The 15315-nt window shown below is 36.9% G+C and overlaps 1 protein-coding gene across 2 annotated transcripts in view; it reads left to right on the forward strand.

Moving 5' to 3' along the window:
* The window catches only part of LOC131851120 (serum response factor homolog), a 315325-nt gene that overhangs the window by 30242 nt on the left and 269768 nt on the right, over window positions 1-15315 (forward strand). For both annotated transcript variants that reach the window (XM_059201553.1, XM_059201552.1), the window contains exon 2: window positions 1550-1792. In XM_059201553.1, coding sequence (XP_059057536.1) covers window positions 1550-1792 — 243 coding nt within the window. The remainder of the gene's footprint in view (window positions 1-1549; window positions 1793-15315) is intronic.

The raw sequence follows: 15315 nt of genomic DNA on the forward strand, positions 1-15315 counted from the left end.
AGACGACATCAAACCTCAAACATATTTATAAGGCGTTAACTTCCAAACTTTATAAGAAAACAACGATAAACTCAATTCATTACATGCATGAACAAAGAATGATCTTTACGTAATAAACAATAAAGTTTTAAATTGAATAATACACAAGTTTGTGTACACAGGGGGCCGTTACCACATGACTGATAAGTGAAGCGAATTGTGTCGCGACCACAACCTATTAAATAATGGAAAAGCAAATTTATCTCTAGTCAATACAAATTTACATGAAACCACAGAAAACGGTGCTAAATGAGGTTTTATTGTCAACACTGTAAGGGTTAGAATTCAATTGGCATTAATTTGAGTTAGTGTTCGAGCTACTGGAGTTTTGTCAATTGCGCTGTGCGCGACAAATTACCGAGATTTCAATTTGTTCGTATTTGGCTCTTAATTTGTTAGCGGTGGAGTTGAGATTGGAATGTGTCGCAGGTTTTGATAACGCGGTACTCGTGGTGTGGGTGGTTGGGCGCCAGTGGGTGTGATAATTCGTCTTGCATACACAAAGATTGCCGTGAGAGCGTAAGATTGCTCCCGAAAGTGTGGTTTGCTTACGTATTAGTAGCGTGGGAGAGGTGAAAGGTCGACACTTTTAGGATGCCGATGTTACCCTAAAGTTTCACTTTGATGTTACCAACCGTATACCACTTTGGTCATTTACCATCCAGTGTCGGCTGTTGCCACACCCACGTGTACGAAATACATGATGGACTTGCAAATTTTATGGTATGTGGCGTAAAATCATTCATGATTCTGTGAAAGTAGGTGGTCTTGAGTTTATGCAAATTCCACATGTTTGCAAAACAATGGTTTTATATGTAAGAATAAGAAATCGGTCATACGAAATATTAATCTAACGATTTAGCACACCGTCTTACTTCTGATGGTCGCAGGTTCGGTTCCTTGCACGGTACAGATATTTGTATTCATGAGTATGTTTTCTGTGTATATTAGTACTAGATTGCCCGCGCAACTTCGTCTGCATCCGGCTTACTTGACTTTTATCATTATATGTTTCCCAAATTTATATACTGTCTTTTAAAATTATAGCTTAAGAGCTATTTTGATGTACCAGCTATATTAGTTTCAAAATACATTAAAATCCTTTCAGTAGTTCTTGAAATAACGAAAAATATTCATACATCTATCCATGCTCACGGTTATATTAGGAAGATGTGTTTACAAAAAAATGTAATTAAGTATTTATATCTGTTGTGTACCCACAAGACAAGCTCTGTTAAACCTGGGACTATGTAAATTGTCCTGTGATATTATTGTTATTATTAATATATATAATGTTCAATATAACAGATATTCTATAGACTAATACATACTATATTAATACATAGATTCACACGTTCTCACAGTGTGAGAGAACGTGTACGAAACTATTCTATACAATTTAAATACGAGTAGATTTCGCAAATAATATGAAGAAGTTTATATTTATGTATGACGTATGAATGATAAGATAACATTCCATGGTACTAATTAACGAATTGTTTGTTTTCAGGCTTATGAACTATCAACGCTGACGGGCACTCAAGTGATGCTGCTAGTAGCGTCCGAGACGGGACACGTTTACACCTTCGCGACGAGGAAACTTCAACCTATGATAACATCAGACGCCGGCAAGAGGTTGATCCAGACATGTCTGAACTCACCTGATCCGCCGACGACCAGCGAACAGCGGATGGCGGCCACAGGCTTCGAGGAGACCGAGCTGACCTATAACGTAGTTGACGACGACATGAAGGTGAGGCAATTGGCGTATGCAAGCTCCGCGCAGTACCCTATCGAACACCACTCAGGGTTGGCCCCGTCGCCGCTGCAGCAATACCATCAACATGCACCGTGCCCATCGCCGCTCCCACTGCAGCCCTACCCCCATTCTCATTTATCTCACCCCCACATGTCCCATCATCCTCAACGGTAGTCTGATGGCGCTAGAGTAAATCTCTATTTGGTATTGGATATCGATCATTCCTCACGGAGAGGACATTTCGACTGGATTAACGAAATAGTCACGTTCTAGGTTAGGTTAATTGTAGCGAATTTACTTGTAAACTTTGTTAATATCTAGTTTTTAAGTACTTTTCTTTTGCTTAAACCTTTTGTGTTCATCAGTGGCATTATAGATACCAATTTAATGAACTGTTTTCTATGCAATTTTAATATAATTGGTACAAATTCTTAGCTTCATAGAAATCAGACTACTTTCAGCAAGTAGAATTTACACGTCCGGGCAAAATTTAGGATCAAACTTGGATTACATTATATATACAATTACACATTGTACGGAAAATTCAGGATCAGGATGAAATCAGATTTAGAGTCTGATGTGTAGTATATTAAAAAATGTGTACTTAATAGTAAAAGTACTTAAAATACAGAGTTTACAAGTGAACGCATATTTAGATTAATAAGAAAAAGAATAATATACAATGAATAAACTATTTTGTTAATATATTTGTAAATATATGATGAATAGAATAATTTCCGTGAACCGTGTGCCGGGCGACGAGGATTCGAGCAGCGAAGCGATTCCGAGAATCTGAATTTTTGTAATTTGAGCCTGAGAGTCGACGAATTTCTCTCCATCTCGTAAGCGAATCTCGTATATGACTAACATGACAGATCGATTCGTATAGCCACAGATACCGTTCAGTGTAAAACACGCGTTATATTAATTAATATCTGTCAAAATTGCATGCTTCTGTATACGAATTACATCAAAATACAGATTGAGAGTAAGTAATAAGAAAAAGTTATGTAAATATGGAATACAAGAACGTTAACTTTTTTTATTACAAAACTTCAAATCGATTTAATCAAGATAGTTTAATCAATCACCCGAGTCGAAAATCTATCAATGAAATTGATGATCAGCATAGAGATGTCGAAATCGATTCGGTAGCGAAATAATCAGATTTAAAATCGGTTTATAATTAACGCGACTAACCGGTTTTACGGTTTGGACTGACGCTAACGCCTCGGAAGTAGGAGCGGTTGGTATCTATTCATTCATTATGATCAATGAATCGGCCTTTCATCTGACGCTTCTGTAAAAAGTCCGTATACACATATACCAAACGAGGTGCTTAATAACGTCGATTATCCTCGAAATTGAAGGAAGTCAATCGTATTACATTCTAATATAGTGAATAGCGTTTTTTAAACACTTGTGTGAACATTTAAAGCAATCATAATCAAGTCTTGATATGTAGGAGAATAGTAAATTAGCAGTTACTGTAACGTTAGGAGTGTTCTTTTATTATTAAATTATTAGATCTAACATCCAATGTCAAAGGTTTCGCAAGGTTGTTTACCAGTGAGAGTGGATACAGTTTCTAATTAAGAAGGGTGTAGTGCGCTGTCGCCTCGGGTTCTAAGTCCTCAGCTGCTCCGCCTGATCCGGATTATCTAGAAACTTAATTGAAAATTACTTTCGGTGGTACCGTTGGTGATTATTATAAATTCCCCTGTCAAGCTTGGCGCCCGCTAGCATGGTACTAGGGAAATCAATCGGTGTAAAGCGGGGGCTTTCACATCGATACTCATAAATGTAACTATCGACTCAACTCCAAGTAATTTACATTTCTAAATTCAATTTCGAACACTATCACCTTTAATGCAGTCCATATAGACGTGTTCACGCGAGCAGTTAATCAATGAAACGTACAACTGAACTGTACTCCAAATACGGTCCGTGCGCCGTGTCGACTCATTGAGTCGCTCAGATTCGATTCATCCATTAAACGCTGAACGCACCTTGCGTCGCTAATCGGACACTATTTATTCATCGATTTGTACCCAGTAGCTGCTCCTGTTGCCGTCGCATCAATTGCACCGAACGATTAATTCTCACTTCTCATTTGCATATTGTTTTAATTTCGAACTCATCCGGCGCCCACTGCGCCTTCGCCTCCGACCTCAAATATCTTGTCAGCTCCGATATGTTGAAATCGATTGTATCGAATCTTTCGTTTCGCGTTCGGTTTGATAAAAATCTCTCTTCTTCAGGTGGTACATTCGTACCCGTTTAGGTTTGACGTATGGAAATAGCATGTCCGCACCGATATCGATCATTATTGTTTACGCACCATCGATAATTTGATTCGATTGAAATTCTCTCGCCGTAATTACAATTCTGAATGATAAGTGCGTCCCGTGATCGATTTTATAATAATTATTATCGTCATTTTTATATACTATTTATTTTGTCTATTTTTGTGGATTTATCACGTAAGTTAGGATCACTGTACTATGTGCATGTTTTATAATTCAAAGGCGGTATATTTCGCTTTTTCTCTAGGAACGATTTCACCTGTCATCACTGCAAAGTCGTTTACATAAATATCATTCTTTACGTATTCTCTGTGTGTAACAAATGTCAACTGAGGCGTCTGTTCTGTGAATATAAACGGTATCAGCCATAACCCTGTTCTGTGGCTGATGTTTGGCGTAATACTGCTCGTAGGATGCAGATGCTCTTGTGCATGAATTAGCGGTATAAATGTGGAAGTCGGTCAGTGCCCTCGCTTCGCTTGTATTCCTAATCGAGTTCGCGTTTCGTAATTGTACTCATCAGATTTCGCTTTTAGTGCAGGCAACTTGTATATAGGATACGTAATTATTTCTTTCACACTGTTTTAGTATTCGTGCTTTGTTATATCTAGTTTTAAATGATAACCGTCACCAGTAATAGAAATTGTCGACACGAGTCGTAAATTCTTAATCTTTTTTAGACGTTGACAATCAAGCTTTGGCTTGCCTTTCCAATAGCGGCTTGGTGACTCACGCTCGGCCACTAACGTATTCCGTTCGCATGGGGCGCGCGTCTGTTCTCAACGTTGCTCAGTAATCGCTCGTTAGTCTCGCACCTAGCTTTATTAACTTATCAATACTATTGTTTTGATAAACGCCCAAGACGCAATTTCTGTTGACTCATCGTATTGTGCTAGCTAATATGCCCACATAATTGTCTGCCTGTAAGCCGATTGGTTGTCTTGTGCAAGCCTGACGGGCTCCAACAATAAAGCTAATTTGACTAATAGGTGCCTTGTAATCGTCACCGCGTGTGGTTTTAGGATTAGGTACAACATTATCGACCCGACTTTCTTCTATGTCTGATCAGCTTCTAATGAATGTTATTCTAAAGCTATTGTTCTATGTTACATACGTTTGTTTTGATTGTAGTATTGTTTTGTTGTTTTTACAAAAATCCTTAAGGAGTTGGTGTCCGATGCACCTACCAATGGGCTGAGTTTTTCAGGTTACACATTGGGTAAGATGCGCTTAAATTGTCGACACGGTGTTGCGGCTGGTGCGATCATTAATTTATTATTCGACGCGTGAACGCACCGACGGTTAAATTTTTTTGTAAATTGTTTAATGTTTGCGAAATTCACATTAAATGATCGGTCCTCCCCTGTAATTAACGTCGCACCGACGACCACCCGGGCGCAAGATCGATGGACCCACCGTTAATCCAACATAAGGGCAATATTCGCAAACCGCCTTTGTCGTGTCCATGGCGGCTGGACAAATGAAGAGATTCCACCGTTGTCGTTCAAGCAGTATTTCCAATTTAGTGAAATTTCCGCAAGAGCAATGACCGTCGTAAATTCGATTCGCGCCGTCATTCAGGTAATGGATCAGCTTACTAATTGAGAACGTGTAACGTATGTCAATACGTTCCATGGAATCTCGCTGAAAAAAAATGTCATTACTTGAGAGATTGTAATGGACCGCCATCAAGGAAATTAGGTTGCGGCGTTTATAGTAAACACGCGGCACTCTTATCTGGCGCATTATTTTAGGAGTTGCGTCCACTGACAGCGAGCACTCTGTGCACTATTACGGCAAGCCTGCGCCCGCGCCGTTCTGTTGCATAATTCAGACACGAGCCCCGCCGTTTGCATTCCGATACTTGATATGTGCTTTCACATGTATTTATGGACAAGATTTTGTGTCTCCGTAATGTTTACCGAATAAATAAATTGTGTTTAAGGCATAAATACAATGGGCGAGCTGGCGGCTCCCCTCGTTACGTCGGCGAATGTAAACTCAGAGTTAGCTTCTTGGGTTGTCGGCATGTCAACCGTTGAGATATTTCGCGAGGTTCGAGTTGATGCGCTCGCTTATTTCGTTGTTTAGGGGCTTCGTTACATTCACGGTTTATGTCGTCGCTTACAAATTGGCGTACAAAGATCCATCGCAGCGCCAGATGATGTCACAACTTGCGGTCACTCGAAAATTAATGCAATGTCATTTACATTGTACATCATTCTCGCTCATCACATGGAACATTTACAGCGACCCCCTTATTTATCTACGCAAGTATTTGTTTAAAACTTGTCGCTGATAGGCGACAACGACAAGCAATCTAGCCAATGGTAAACCTCAACGCTATTATCTTAGTCTAGGATCGGTACATAATTCTACACACATCTCACTTACCGCAATTCTAATGATTTGCACTGGAGGTCCTCTTTTGTATGCACTCGACATGGGAGCTTTGTATGCATGGCGCAAGATCGCTATCCCGGTCCATCTCCAGAACTTCCGCGAGTGACCGTCCTGATTGCTCTAATTGAAATTTATTCGCGGCTCCCATCGACGCGTTCCGATTAACCAATCATGCTTAATTCGATTAATGAATAGGGCATCGATTGTCCTAGCCCGTTTAGTTATGTATGCGCCTGTGCTTATGCGATCTCGTTTACTGGATTGACGCTGGACGCGCCTCATCCATTATAGATTATACCGGGAGTGTATCGTCTACCTCTATATGGCGTATGTCTGTGTCATTTCGATAATTGGACTGCGATTATCCAGTTGCGTAATCCGCGAACATCTGCGATGGCTATGTTGATTGACAACTCGATAGTTGCATCATATAAGAATCGAATAGATATAATTTAGTTTTGTTGTAATTAAAAATAAATGCAAAGCCGAGAATAGGGCGTATTGTGATTTTTTATTCTCAGCATGGACAGAGCGTAATGGTTAGAACGTGTAGGTATTTTTAGCGAACGCCAAGACACTCTTTTTGCTAGTACAATTAAGTAGATAGATGCAGCTGTTCACAGCTACACCGGTCTATAGAATAGGCTGTTTTATAATGGTTCTATAATTTATTGTATCCATGGTTATAGAACGTTCGGGTAGTCATTATAAATCTTTTACATGTAGAGTTTAAATATACCTTACCCATAATATTTTTTTCAACTCATGTCCATAAAAGACTGAATGAAACACTTATTGAATAATTGAAACTGTTTTTCCAAATAGAGCCAGTAAAGTTAGTCATTAGAATGTTTATTGTAATCTGTTTTCGGTATTCACGAATGATCAAAAGTCGATATGGAATCAGACGTTATAAATCTGGGTTCAGATTGATTCGGCGAATCCAAACCGGCCCACTTCCTAAAACTAGACTGGGAGACGCACATGGTTAAAATTAGGCGCGCTCCGAAAATAGCGTAAACTGCGCGCGCGCAGCGTCACCGCACACCGGCCGCGCATATTGTGTTACAGTACATCAAATCTTATGCACGAAACATTCACGGGAATATAGGCCACTGGAATATGGGCTATTTAACTCTCGTGTAAATATTTCACCGAACAAGGTAACTCTTTATTATCTATAAGGAATATTTTATTTGGTAGTTGTTGCGTCACATTCAAAGCAAATATTTTCCGTATTGAAAATAGACCTTCAGAATATACGATTTAGATTCCTTTTAGAAAATTATTTTCATAAAACAGTCATTACAGCAAAGAATGTATGTAATGTATTCAATATTTATATCAGTTAATAATAAATGTCAATTAAAAAAGAAAGAGCCGCGCTGATTAAAAATGGCGAGAATGTATGACGTTATTTTTATTTTTTCTTGCACCAATAGCTTTTTTATATATATTTGTAGTTATGTTATTTTACCTTATTTATTATATTTTAAAATGGATTATAATATAAAATCACTCGTTGAAGTACTATATATGTTTTTGTATGTTCTATGTAGTATTCAATGTGTTTGTTCGCTCCAACAATACAGTTACAGTAAATTACTGAACTCAAGACTGGTCATAGTTCGTTGTTCAACCTCGGAGATGATTTTTAACATTATTGTTCGCAAACAAACAATGTTTTCTTCTGTTATTGAAAGAGTACAACTTATCGGTCAGGCTTTTGTATCGGGATCTCGGCGCGGCGTTTTGGGTGTACTAGTTGGTTCGCTCGTGTCTTATACATTTCTGGTTTCGTAGACAGCATCTGAACTTGTTATCGAGGGAAGTTGGAATTGGATGTCGTTCGGGTCTAATGTTCCGTGTCTATAAATTCAAACTAGCCTTCTAGGTGGGGTCCGACCGTTACCGCGTGGGAAATGATTGGGCCGGCGTGGTCGGTGAGGCTTTGTTAGGACGATTGTCCACTGGAGTGTAGATGCGGCGATAGGCTGTGTAAAGACCTATGCCGACGGTGACAGGTACGTGGGAACTGGGGATTGTTCGCCCAGATATTTAGATGATATTGTCATTTGTTTTTGAACTTTGTGTAATGTAATGTCGCGCTCAGACAGTTCGGTAGATCTAGTATCGTACGTCGTCTAGCGTCTGACGTGTTTATTTGACAGTAATCAAATGCAATTTATATGAGGTTGCATAATGTATAGATTGACAGCTTCCTTTTAGTTTTAATTTGGTCTATATAATAGCCAATGTTAATTTTATTCAATTGTGTCGCGTCTATGTTATTGAAATACTAATATATGCCTATATATTTTTGAATTTGGTTGTCTAAAATAGTAATATGTACATGTTTTATTTATTAAATAAATATACGTATATGCGTTCGTTACTTTAAATGCATAGCACAGAACTCAAGGTTAATTTTCACTCACTTCACCGTATAAAAAATATATAATAAAAATTGTTACTAATCCGATTTTAATAAAGTTGTCACTATTGAAACGCATAGATAGATGTGTCCATAGCGCTGGCAAAATTGACACTCTTGTAACTAGACGTTGTAACAACTTGTTCTTCTAACATATAGACAGCCGGCTCGAGCGTGGAAATGGACATCAAAGAATAATATATTCCACGCGCGTCCACTGCTAACTCGATTCTATTCAGCTCTGAAAACAAATCCTTAGCCTTTGTGACCGACCAATCCATCATACTTTTTCTATTGAACTATCGACGAGCTTACAAACAAAGAGCTTTCAAATGCTAATCTAGAGAACGTGCTGTGGATCAGTTCCGCCGGCACTGGAGCAGACTACGTGAGAAATTCTCTTATTCTATACACCTTTTGTGGTTGACTAATTGTTTTTGTACATTAACCTTATAAGGCCACCTACATAAACGGTGATATAATCACTCGATCGGCGTATCGGCTCATGGTTGTATATCTCGGCTAGGCGTGGGCGACGTCCTTCCACATCGAATGCTGATCGTCTAATGCGTGAGTTTGTTATACAGAAACGCGTGCGCAACTCTCGAGTACTCCCGCGCATGATTTATGTATGACCGGTATTCCTCGTGTTGGTTCATTTAACTAGATATATTCCGGAATTATTGTGTTCGCAAAGCCGTTCTCGTACCGTTGCAGGCATGTCTTGAATCTAAAGTTGTATAATGATACATCGTGCCTCATCTGCGCGATATCGCATGGCTGTTCAGTTTTCTTAATTCGTTATCGATCCCTGTCGCCGTCGTGTTAATCAGTCCAGTTACCGAAATTGCTTTCATTAACAATTACGGGCCTTTCTTTAAGAAACTGTATCACTTGGACCGGTTTGTTTTTTTCTTCTATAAATATTTTCGAATCTCGTTTTCGAAGGTATGCTCGTGAAAGGACGGCAATGGAGGTTTGTGAAACCAACTTTTAATAGATCGTGCAAAGGTTATTTTGCACCTTACTTGTTGATCGGAATGGACTTTAATTAAATGTTTGTAAAGCTATCAGTCTAGAGAAGCTAGGAAGTCGGTGCGAATTCCGCGGATACCAGAAGACCTGGATCATTGGGTTCGTCGATTGCCTCGTAAACTTGCAACGATGTACGCGGGTTGATGTCGAGTTTGTGTGCCGCAGTCCATCTGCGGCGAGCGCAAGCGAGCAATTTCTATAAATCTTTTCAAAATTATAATCTCAATTTTCAAAATTGTTTACTAACGAACATTACATATTATTATTATTTTATGTACTTGTATTAAAATATATATATGGTGGCTTTATAAGATAATATACAAATGGTCATGATTTGTATTTAACATTTTTGAAGTGTATTATGTAGTAATTCCTTCAATTCAGGTTATGGCATTCAACTCTTGTCCCAATCACTTTCATGTAAGAAATTAAGTAAGGTGATATACCTTTGAGTTGTGTGTAACATGTAAAATAATCTGCCTGTTTTTTGGCGCACGACACTGCTAATTTTATACATAATAATAATAAAACCCCTGGACAAAGCGTAGTTACTATCTCTATTTACGAAGAAAGTTATAATTCTATAATGTCCTTGTCTCAGGAACTTTACTGCCACTGTTCTAAGTCAAGTTGTCTATGCGCAGCCGGTAACGACATAAAGACATAAAAGAGACGTTTATATTTTTCTTTCTACTTTAAACTGATAGTTTTAATTGGAAAAAATACGTGAATAATTTAAATTGCCTTTTTGAAACTACTAGACATTACATACTGTTCTAGGAGAATAGGAGTGCTATTTTAAACTATAATAAGTAGAAATGAATCTGGTTAAAATATACTATACCGCTTAGAGAGGCTGATTTATTTGGTTTAGTTATTTGATATAGTTTTGTTTGTTCATAATTTGATATAGAAATTAAACTATATAGGTACTCATTCCAATTTGCAAGCACGGAATATATTGGTTTACTTTAATAAGGCATCATTAAGACTATTTGAAAATATGGATAGTTCTGACTATACACTAACGTTCCTTATGAATCTATATATCAGGCAGAACAAGACATGGCGATAAGTCAGATTAGTCATGTATCATCTGTCACTACTTGGACCTTTATTATTTACTGCGCTGTTGGCTAAATTCAAGGAGACAAAAACAAGGTACTAACTCAGATTTTTGTGAAAGTAGGCATCTACGTCCTACGCATTACATATTTTTGTGTATAATAATGTGACTTGAGACATATTATGTGTAAGATGAAACCGTGATGACGAAACGCAGGATTTGATTAAATTAATTGTATATGTATCTCCCATCGTCATCATTGGAATCCTGTTTATAACTATTAACTCATTTAGTTTTAAATAATTGACAGAAAGTAGGATGAAACGTGACTCGAATATTATTTTTGCAATATACGCTTACACAAAGTAATGACCATATTTTTGAATGAAAGACTCATATGCAGTAATGTTAACTCGTCTGGCACTACCAATCGATTGCGTCACATCAACCGAAAGTGGTCATAAACTGAAGAGCCTTGGTTATGTTGTATCAAGTTTGTGATCTGTGACATTGCGGAATTATTCTATCGTTCGTTTCTTTTTGACTTATGTGTTTTGACAGTGTTAGACAAAGATACAAAGTCTCCAAGTCCACGCTCTCACTTCCGCCCGCCCACGCAAGCGCGGGCGCCACCTACGCGGTTAGCTTAAAAATCGCGAGCCGGTGGTCTGCTCGTGACAATTGTTTTTGGACTGTTATTCCTTTTAAAATATCAGCAAATTTTAACTTTATGCACATTGAATCGTATATTTAAGTCTTAAGGCTGTTTCAAAAGTGACATCAGACATTGGTGGTTCTTGTGTTAAATTGTGTTAGTGGACAATTTGCGTTGCAAAACCTTGTGTCGAAATGACCATTCTCTGTAAATTATGACTTAATTCCTTACGCCTCTTCTGTTTTCTGCATACTTTTAAAGTAACGGTATACTTGTTGACATTTAGAAGTAATTTTACTGGTTCACTTTGCTCGAATTTTGATGATATACGTTGAATTTATTACAATCGTTAAGAACATATTCAGATCTTGTCACAGTTAAATAGATGAACACGTAGAATATAGGTCAATTGAGAAATGTAAGACGAATTGAAATTGCAAATGTTTTATTGTTTATTGACTTATAGTCAATACAGCGAGAGTTTACATCATCGGTATCTAATAGTATATTATTTATTACCATATTAGTAGTAATTCAAATATTGATGATAATTTCTTACATTTCTACGGAGCGTTAGAAGCTCGAATCCTCGAAAACGGACGATAACGTGAAGTCATTAACATAAAACTATCATAAATAATTAGTATCAAAAATATAGCAGTAGGTAGCGAACATTCTAGACAAACAAACGAATATTGTATTACGGAACGTGACTCGGTTTACCAAATCATCGAGACGCGAGACTTGAAATAGTTGAACTGCGTTCGCTATGTAAATTTTGTTTATATTTCGCGTTATTTTTTAACTTTAAGGTTTACTCTAATGCATTTTACTCAAACAATTCTCAGGCCATTAAACACGTGCCATCGTCTGTATAGTTTATAAGTACAACGAGGTTGATATCTGAATGCAACGAATAGATTTTACGTCCTTCAGTACCACTTCCTTACCAAACATTACCTTGTCAAAATCTCTATTGTTATCATACTCAAATTGGTGCTAAGTTGTTGGTGCTATTGCAGTGGCATCGGGTTTAGAATTTGCATAGGTGATCTCTATTTCCTTTATAAATGTTCATATTATTATGATAAATGTTAATATATTATTCTATACTCTAGTTTTAGTAGTCGATCTGACAAAATTTGGGACCAAGTCCTGAACAATATTGATACCTGTATCAAAAAAACGTAACATTCCCAGTTTGCGCTTTAATACCCGTTTTAACATTGTTTGTGATCCATCCAACGTATTGTTAAGGCATGATGTGTGTTTACTGATCGAATAGTAACGTGACTAGTTGAGGTTCCTACTGATACTTCATTGAATCCATTTTCACCTATACTATAAACATTGTTATTGTTATTATCGGTGCTAGCTATATCATCTATTATACAATGAATTTGGTCTTTTCGATTTCAATGAAGTGTCAATTTGAACCATGATTCCATTTTACTAGTACCCAATATGAGAATATTTTACTAAATTAATGTCACTAGTAAAATTGGATCTAGAGGTTTTAAATATAGTAATAAATTAATATATTAAATATAAGTGACGAATGATATATCCTAACAATTTGTGGTGATACTTACGAGACTTTGTGAAACAGTGTCTTCTTAGTGCCTTATCTGACGATCCAGTGAGAAGTTGAAGATCTATATTAAAATTGTAAATCAGACTGTTTGATTTCAGTATTATTAAGCAAATTGTCCAAATATTTAATACTGTTGTAAACGAATCGAGTCTTAGACTTTTAGTGCTAATTTGCCCGAATTACTGAAACAATTGTTAAGGGTTATCGAAGAGGCTTAATTCCAAGTACTTAAGTTAACCAGGCCCTAGTCTCCGCAATTTTGCGAAGATCTCATACGACTATGATTTTTCAAAGTAACATAGAAAACAAATTTGAAATGCAATAAATATTATTCAGTAGATTTTTTTTATAATATTTATTTGTGGTTGAATCGTCACGTGTAACTCCTATATTAATGACGAATGCACTTCGAATGCCGAAACAAAGTCGAAAACATATATTTAAATACAAAATTAAGTTTTTCGACAGGCTTTCATTGCCTTTTGAAACGATTATTCATGGTTGGCTGATAAATGTGCGACGTGTAATAATTCAATTCTTGTTTAAAAGACCTGTCCGTTTTAAAAGCCTCCACATGCTTGCTGAGGTAGCATAATATATTCTTGTGCTCAAAACGTATTTATAGTATTATTATCGAGAACAATAAGTGCGAGTATTGATATTATATAATGTATTAGTATGATTGTTAATGTGAGGGACGAGATCTTCCAAATTAGCAACAAATTTATTTAATAGGAGAGAATGTTAAACTGTTTCCTACAATGTTGTGACATATATTTTTGGAATCTTTAAATGGTTGTGAGGTGACCTTATTATACTCTATTTTTATATATATTTTTAAAATTTTGTTCACATTTACTGAACTTGTTGCATAATTAAGTGTAATAATGTCACTTACATGTTATCATTGTTTAGTTGAAGCCGCAGAGGAGACTCTATGACAATGTGATAGAAACGATATCTTAAGACGCTAGATCATTGTTGTTGTAAAATACATTGTGTAAATATGTACAATAATATAACGACATAAGCGAAAATAATTTTAATACTAGAAGCAATGTTGTACAAGTTTTTTTTTCTATTTAATTTTTTTTGAAAGATTTAATCCACTCTATTTTAATAATTACTTATTTTTATCGTTTCGAATAATTTATATTATGTGTTTGTACAATGTCATAATTGAAATCGGAGGAGACATTAAAAAAATTATAAAAAATAAAATGTTAAAAAATTTGCTCAGGTTTTGTATTCAGATTAGATTAAGATCTTCCTACCTTATCGTCCACTATCGGATAACCCTAAGGATACTGATCCCGTATTGATTCCTACTGGTTGTAATTAAAGTGTCAAGGTAAAACATTACTTAAGTGGTTTATCTAAGGATTAAGATTCATTTACAGATTGTTGAATTATTAGATATTTACTTGACACTTCAATTTCAGCATCATTTATACCCATGTGAATAGGGGCGGTGATCAAAGGGCCCTTGTTAAAATGCTCCACTTTTCCATTGATATTCCACGCATGTCTTAATGGCCTAAAGCTATGCGTGCGCATTCTTTGGAACTTTGTCGCATTTTAATACTTGGTCACCGCCAAATTGGACTGTACGGATCACCCTCCTTTCGCGATACCTCCATATTAATTCCATTGCAAATATTGTCGTAAAACATCAAATTTGACATTTTAATTACTCTGCGATATTAATACCGATGTTTTAAAGGGGTGTGTCCGATAGTGTTTGGCTTTTATTGATGCCACGCCGACTTTACGAGGAGGCGTCTTCGAGTTTACGAAGATGCGTTCTCGATATGGCCGGTTAACAGTTTTTAAGGAGAGCCGATGCCAAAAGTTGTGCCGCTGTCCCCGTAATTACTTTCGCCGTTGGGACGCGAATATTACAATCATAAACATGCAATAATTGCTCAATGATGCGAAGTTCGAAGTTTTTTTACGGCACCGGCAGCTTTCTTTTGGCTTCGTTTGCTTCGTAGACTTAAGATTGGCCAATCTCTCGCGTTTTA

This window comes from Achroia grisella, unplaced genomic scaffold (genome assembly GCF_030625045.1).
Source record: "Achroia grisella isolate CSIRO2021 unplaced genomic scaffold, CSIRO_AGI_Agris_v1 utg780, whole genome shotgun sequence".
In the NCBI taxonomy this organism is placed as follows: Eukaryota; Metazoa; Arthropoda; class Insecta; order Lepidoptera; family Pyralidae; genus Achroia; species Achroia grisella.